At 34.4% G+C, this 7,485-nt stretch overlaps 1 protein-coding gene across 2 annotated transcripts in view; it reads left to right on the forward strand.

Moving 5' to 3' along the window:
• The window catches only part of LOC144955858 (conserved oligomeric Golgi complex subunit 3-like), a 42,171-nt gene that overhangs the window by 19,172 nt on the left and 15,514 nt on the right, over positions 1-7,485 (forward strand). For both annotated transcript variants that reach the window (XM_078886073.1, XM_078886071.1), the window contains exons 13-16: positions 2,121-2,358; positions 2,893-3,023; positions 3,320-3,409; positions 4,189-4,312. In XM_078886073.1, coding sequence (XP_078742199.1) covers positions 2,121-2,358; positions 2,893-3,023; positions 3,320-3,409; positions 4,189-4,312 — 583 coding nt within the window. The remainder of the gene's footprint in view (positions 1-2,120; positions 2,359-2,892; positions 3,024-3,319; positions 3,410-4,188; positions 4,313-7,485) is intronic.

The following is a 7,485-nucleotide window of genomic DNA, read 5'->3' on the forward strand; positions in this document are numbered from 1 at the left end:
TTTTGTTTTTTTATTGCTCTATTTTTTAAAAAAATTATTTAATTCTTATCCAGGTTATTTGAATTTTCTTTTAAGTTTAATTAAAACCAAATGCTTATCCAGTCTTTGTTGGGTTTCTTATTTGGTTGTTGTTATGATAACATCGCCTAACAGGCGTCATGTCCCGTCCTAAATGTTAAATCTTGCTGTTGGCTAGGGACCCCTTGTAAAGCACTTTGAGCACATTTAGTGATATTGCACTATATGAAAGCTCAATTTTTTTTTATTATTTTTTTTTGTTTTGTGTTGTTGTTGTTGTTGTTGTTTTTTTTTTTTTTGTTTTGTTGTGTTTTTTTTACTTTTTTTGAGAAAAGATGAGGTCTATATAACAAGAATCGATATAACTCATGCTGTTCTCATTTAATTCTTCTCTAGAAGAAGAAAGATTCTTTCTACCATCCAACATCTTCTTGCAAGCTGCACATTTATTATACAGTGATGCCAATCTTCCGCGGATCCGAGGAATTCCTCCTTTTTGGAGGTTCCTCCCTTTTTTCCTCGGTTCCTCCCATTTTTCCTCCGTTCACAAAAAAAAAATAAAAATAAACGAAATTATAATTTAGCGAATCGTTGAAACAATGAAGCTTATTTTTCTCTGCTACTATAACTTACATCACCATCACCACAACTGCTACCTTAACCATCACACAATATGGTCCTTGTAATCTTTGCAATATGATGGTGATATCACAAAAAATATAACTGCAATATATATACATTAGATTTTTGTTAAAAAGCTGATCTTTGAATGGATAGTAAATGCTCCCAAATTCATGGGAATTAGTCCCAGATAGCCTTATTTTAGCACTTTAAAAAAAAAAAAATTTCGGGTGGGGGGGGGGGGTGGTGTGCCCCCGGACCCCCTAGTTGGAGGCAGCCTGAGTCTGCCTTTGGGGGGCATGATGAGACATCGATCATTTTCCTCCTTTTTCATTTTTTCTGTTGGCATCACTGATTATAGTAGATCACAGCAATTAAATGACAGAGGTATTAAATTGATCCCACCTATGATTTTCAAACTTTAGATATTTTTTTTTTTTTTATTGTTGTACTAATATTAATTATTTATTATTATGCTTTCACAGGGGACCCTACCTCTGGATGAGTGTAGAATGCAATTCAATGATGATTTCTTTAAATACAAAAATCAAATTGATCTCTTGATAATACTTTTAATACTTTTCTTTTGATGCTTGTTGGCACTGATCATTTTGAATATTTATTTTTTCATTGCATATATACCTAATTATACTTACAGCATGTTCATTCCTATGTCATCCATCATTCAGTACATCCTGTCACATTTTCCCTTTATCATCCAATAACATTTTTTTCCTATTCTCCTTTTATTTATTTTTCATTGACACCGTCTGTGAATTTGGGTGGGTATCCTGACCTCCCATAGTGGGCAGGGAGGTACATGCTGTGTCTTCTATCCCCCCTTACCCGTTTTCCAATTGTTTCCTATCGTTGTCTTGGAATGAGATTACTTAGTTTTGTCCTGATCCTTGCCAGAGTTCCTTGGCTGGGAGGGAAACAGTCGAATGTATAGTTATAGTTTTGGGAGATGATATTTTTTCCCTTGTAAATCATATCTCTGTTATGCATTATATTATGTTTAGTTTGCATATTATATTATATGATTGGTAAACATTTGAGTGTATTCCTCTTAGTGGGGACCTGTGCTTATGTCTGGATGAGACTTTTAGGTGATCTCAAATTAAGTACATTGGTGGTATGCTCTTGGAATCTACATCTGTTCCCTATTTGAACCAATTCCCCTTTGTCTCACCTTTTCTTTTGTGCTTTAATTGTAATTCTTTTAGGTGATCTCAAATTAAGTACATTGGTGGTATGCTCTTGGAATCTACATCTGTTCCCTATTTGAACCAATTCCCCTTTGTCTCACCTTTTCTTTTGTGCTTTAATTGTAATTCTAGAACTTTTTACTGTCCCGTTTTTCCTTTTTACTGGCGCTGATATGACCTTAATGTGTTGCAAGCATCGTAAGTAAAACCCTTAAAAACATAAACAAAAACAAACCGTCTGTGAATAAAACATTTTGACAATTCCATTTCCAGAGTATTGCTGAGAGTTTAAAGAAAGGCAGACCTGCCCCCAAACAGAGCCATTCTCGGACTCCCTCCAACGCCTCCAGTACATCCCATGAAGTGGCCATGCTGACATCTGCAGGAACCACCGATGATAAACCAGGCAGCAACAGTGGCTTAGCAACTACAACTGATGTGTCTCTTTCCAATGGAAACGCCAACAAGGAGGCTGATGACGACGTCTTAACTGAAGTGCCTTTAAACAGAAGTACGATTTGATGATTTAGTTTTTATTGACATATGTGACCAGTTGTCTCAAAATGATTACATTAAATAAATTAAGGAGCAGGCACTAAATGTGTAATGGTAGCACGTCTGACCAGTAATCATAAGGTCTAAGGTTCGATCCCTAGTCGGGATGGTTTAGGATGGTTTTTTTTTCTTCTATTTTACTTTCTTGCTTTGTCTGGCACTTTTCATACACACTTGGTCAGATCTTTGTCTCTAAATGATATTAGGCCAGGATCAGATTATAATTCTTAAAATATAATTTTAACTACGCCACTACCACATCATCTCATTCATCTGTGGTGTTTCATTCATCCTGTTTTGTTGATAAAGGGGAAACCCGAAACGTTCATTAGATCTGTTTTTGTAATTAGATTGAAGCTTACATTCAATTTCACATTATTAGTTATTTCTTCGAGCTTTAAGCAGCAATATTTCCATTACCCAGGATAAGAATCAGCATACATTCTGGTCCACTGTTTGCAAATCGTATTTTCTTTTGGTCTATTTTTAGCCCTAGATAGCCCTGGGTTGGTGGGCCCGACAACCAACATGCCCATGTCACCAGCTGATCTACACGGAATGTGGTATCCAACGGTCAGGCGCGTGCTGGTCACTCTCTCTAAACTCTACCGGTGTATTGATGTAAGTCGTTGTGTTTGTTTGACATGTAACTGACAAATTGGCTTTGGACTGCTAGTAAGCCACTTTGAACACACTAAATTGATAATGCTCTATATAAAACTTGAATTTAAAATATTTTTTTTTTTAGTTATTGATTTTCTTTTTGTATTTCTATCAATGTTCATTTCAGCTTTTTTTTTTCCTTCTCCTTGTTGTGAATATATTTGTTTTAAATGATATTGAATTTATCATACTTCTTGTTATCTTTTATTTTTAAAGAGATCTTTCTTCTTTTTTTCTTCTTCTTTTTTTTTTAGAAAACTACATTCCAAGGTCTATCGCAAGAAGCTCTTCAAGCTTGTATTCAGTCTCTAAAGAATGCCAAGGATGGAATTTTCAAAAGAAAGGTTTGTGTTTCTTTACATTCCATATGTCTCCTATGACGTAATGGCAGTGGTTTAAAGTCATGGCGAATTTGTCATCGGCCTTTTCAGAAAATCTGAGGTTTAATCTCCTCACGTGATAGCGCACTTTTGTTGATATCGCTTATTTTTTAAAATTTTTTTCTTTGCATTTTTACTCTTATTTTATTCGACATTCTTTCATACAACTCTTTGTCATATACAGATTTATACTGCAAAAGCTCTAACATAGAAACATGGAGAGAGAGAAAGAAGAATTTAATATTTATATGATCATCAACTTATACCCATTAAATTCAATTTGATATTTATCAGTGTTTTACATTATTGGTAAGAGAAAAGGGGAATAATCCACACCAATCATCATTGCTGTAAATTAACGCAGTTATTTCCCTTTATCATTATTTTGTTTAACTTTGTCATGTTCTCATGAATGGGGAATTAAACTCTTCTGCTGTATGTGCTTATTTAAAGTGACATATTAACGTTTTTAATGATTTGGTTGTTGGCTGTGAGCCTGAAACATTCTGTGTTTGATATTTTGCTGTTTTTTGTTTTTTTAAGGCTTTTATTTTCATTTTTGTACATTTTCTTTTTTTTAACTGAAGCTTAACATTTCTTCACATTAAAAAAAAATATCGACTGAGTAGGCAAAACAGCAATCAATATATATTCTGTTTCGTAGGAGTTCGGATTACAGTTCACAAATGGACTTTCTCATATTTCACTTTTATTCCCCATCCCCTCCTCCTGGACGCAACCAGCAAAGCACTGTGGACGGTCAACTGTTCCTGATCAAACACTTGCTGATTCTGCGAGAACAAAGTGCCCCATTTCAAACCGACTTTTCCATCAGAGAGACTCACTTAGACTTCAGCAAATTCAAAGGTAATTTTTTTTTTTTTAATTATTTTTTTTTTCATTTTTTATTATTATTATTATTTGAAATTATATTTTATGTTTCAGTTGATTTGGACCCTGTTTACCTTTAAGTTTTTAGTTTTGTTTTTCAAATTTGGATGGTGAGTTCACGTGCACTCTTCAAGCCATTTGTAGCCAGGAATATTGCATTTCTTTTACGGACAATATGTATCCGTAGTGCCAAAAAAAAAAACCCCTGGTCACACTTTTAAAGTTGAATTCAAACTATTTTAATTATTTTTTAAATTCAGGTTTATTTCAATTCTAGAAATTATTCTCGTAAAAAAAATTGACATGTATCTCTCCATATCTGATTTTCTCTCTCAGTGGTTTACTTCAGTTAAGTGTTTGTAACTTTTAACGTTCATGCAAGAAATAAGAAAAAATAACGTGGACTATGATCAGGATGAACCAAGCTAGCTACTCTCTGAAAAAGTTACTATAATTTGCAGAGTACTGTCGGCAAGATCTTATTCTTATATCAAATTAAGGGAAACAGCGACACCTAATAATTACTTGTGAGTGACCAGGGAGGCCATAATTTTCATCAACTGATGTAGCACCTGATCTAACTTTATTATATTAGACGTTGATACGGTTCTGTAGGGCCCGAATTGTTATTCATTGGAAACGTGAGGCTATCGATGCCTACACTTGACATGGATGTCAATGGAGTTGATGGGGAGAATTATCGAGAGTTTGTTTCGGCTCTTCTTTGAAGTTACCATACAAAAAATACTTATTTAAAATTAAAATTGAGCTTTTATATAGCGCAATATCCACTAAACATGCTCAAACCGCTTTACACGGGGTCCTTGGTCAACAGCAACATTTAACATATAGGACGGGACATAACGTCTGTTAGGCGATATTACAATTTTTCTGACAAAGACAACGCTGTTAACGGTCAGGTACTCATTTTACACATGAGTACGGTGAGAGAATGTGAGTAAAGAGCCTTTTCCAAGGACTCAACTATGTGCCGAGCGCTAGGCTCGAACCCAGGACCTTCCAATCCGAAAGCGAGTGTCATACCACTAGACCACATAATTTCAACACAGAACGTTTCAGCTCAAAACCCATCGTCATCCAATGGTGAAAACAATTAAAAATTGCAATATTTAACATAAAATTCAAATAGATGGGATGAACGGATCTCTGCGTGTCCAGCTCGGGTAAACAACAATGATGGCTTGTGCACCATTTTGTGTTTTTCTTCCTGTTCCATCTTTTTTTAAAATAGACACTTGTAGCCCTACGGTAATCATTCTTGTGCTTAATGCTGATACTTTATATTTTTTTAGAATGATTTTTATGTGATTAACACTAATGGAAAAAAAAATGTTTTTCATAATGTAATTCTTTTATTTCTTCCCACATTTTAACCAAAAAAAAACTAAACTTTAATTAACAATAGTATTTAAAGGTATAACACTATTTTGTATAAACAGCAAAGTGTTTGTTGTTTTTTTTTGCATTAACCAGCTGATCTTAATTGGTGTTCCTGGTCTATGGATGAATTTGTATTGCAATTATCAATAAGTCAAAAGTTACCTGTCAATTTTACCCATCAAAACACTGACAAGACTTACTGTTGCTTGACTTTGTTTCAAGACAGAAAACCGTACCGACTCTGTTCTTGACTTGTGATTACAGTCATCCCGAGAAGCAATCCAGTTATGATCATTATGCTCATTGAATATAAACATTTTTTTTTTAAATTTAAAAATTGAGTTATAATGTAGCGCAGTAAAGAAAAAGAAGGTCTGAGGTTCGATCCCCAGTCGCAGAGGACTGATTTTTTGGGGGATGTTTTTTTTTCTTCCATTTTTCTTTCTTGCTTTGTCTGGCACCTTTCATACCCACTTGTTCAGATCTTTATTTTATATATTTAGATATGTGTGGCTATGCGGTCTAGTGGTATGACACTCGCTTTCCGATCGGAAGGTCCTGGGTTCGAGTCTCGCACTCGGCGCATAGTTGAGTCCTTAGAATAGGCTCTTTACTCACATTCTCTCACCGTACTCAGGTGTAAAATGAGTACCTGGCCGTTAACAGCGTTGTCTTTGTCCGAAAAATTGTAATATCGCCTAACAGGCGTTATGTCCCGTCCTACATGTTAAATGTTGCTGTTGACCAGGGACCCCTTGTAAAGCGTTTTGAGCATGTTTAGTGGATATTGCGCTATATAAAAGTTAAATTTTTTTATGCTCCCAGAGCCTCCAACCAGGGGGGATAGGTTGCGCAATATAAATGTGCATTATTATTATTATTATTATTATTATAGATAAGTACTGAAAATTAACTCAAAAGACAGAGCATGTTAGAATTTCACCCAAGTCTTGGTGCACTGAAGACAACAGAGAAAATTGGGAGAAACAAGCGCCTCGATGACCTATTCATATTGAACACCATGCTGTTAAACACCTTTAAAAACAAACAAAAAAAAAGATTAACGTCATGCAATGCTATCAAATTTTATCATTGAATGTTTAAGGGAATGATGAATGTTGCATTGCATCACAGGCTTTCTTCGCTTTACAGCTTATTCCAGTTAAAGCCAGCTCTCCTCTTTCCTATCGTATTTTATTTACTTGTAATTTACCTTTTTTTTAGCCCTGTTGCTATTCATATTATTTACCAGCTGTCTTTTATGTGATTACTTAGCAGTTTCTTAACAAATTTATTTATTATTTTATGTTTTTGATTTGAAACTAGCTAGAATTTTGGTATGATAGAGTCGTAAGTGAGGAGTGATTTCAAAGTAAGGTCGACAACTCAAACGCTATTGACCTAATTATTGTCAACATCACAAAATCCATTTCTTTTAATCTTTACTTGAGAGTTTTTAAGGAAGAATGGGGTATCGGTGCAATTTAACGGTTTTCCTACATTCCTCTCTAGATAACCGCCATCCTCTTTCTTTATCTCACGTATAATAAGTGACTTATTTTTTATTTTATTCAAATTTTAATTCTGCACTTTTATTATCTTTAATACTATGTCTTACTGAGTAACATTTTTAAAAAAAACAACTTTATTAATCAACAACATTTACAGGAAATAGATTTTTGTTGAAAAAATGTGCTTCAAATGGATTTTTAATTGGACTTACTCTTGGACTCTCAGTCACTTTCTAG

The sequence above is a fragment of the Berghia stephanieae genome, chromosome 10, assembly GCF_034508935.2.
Source record: "Berghia stephanieae isolate SIO BIC M18660-M18661 chromosome 10, UCSD_Bste_1.3, whole genome shotgun sequence".
In the NCBI taxonomy this organism is placed as follows: domain Eukaryota; kingdom Metazoa; phylum Mollusca; class Gastropoda; order Nudibranchia; family Aeolidiidae; genus Berghia; species Berghia stephanieae.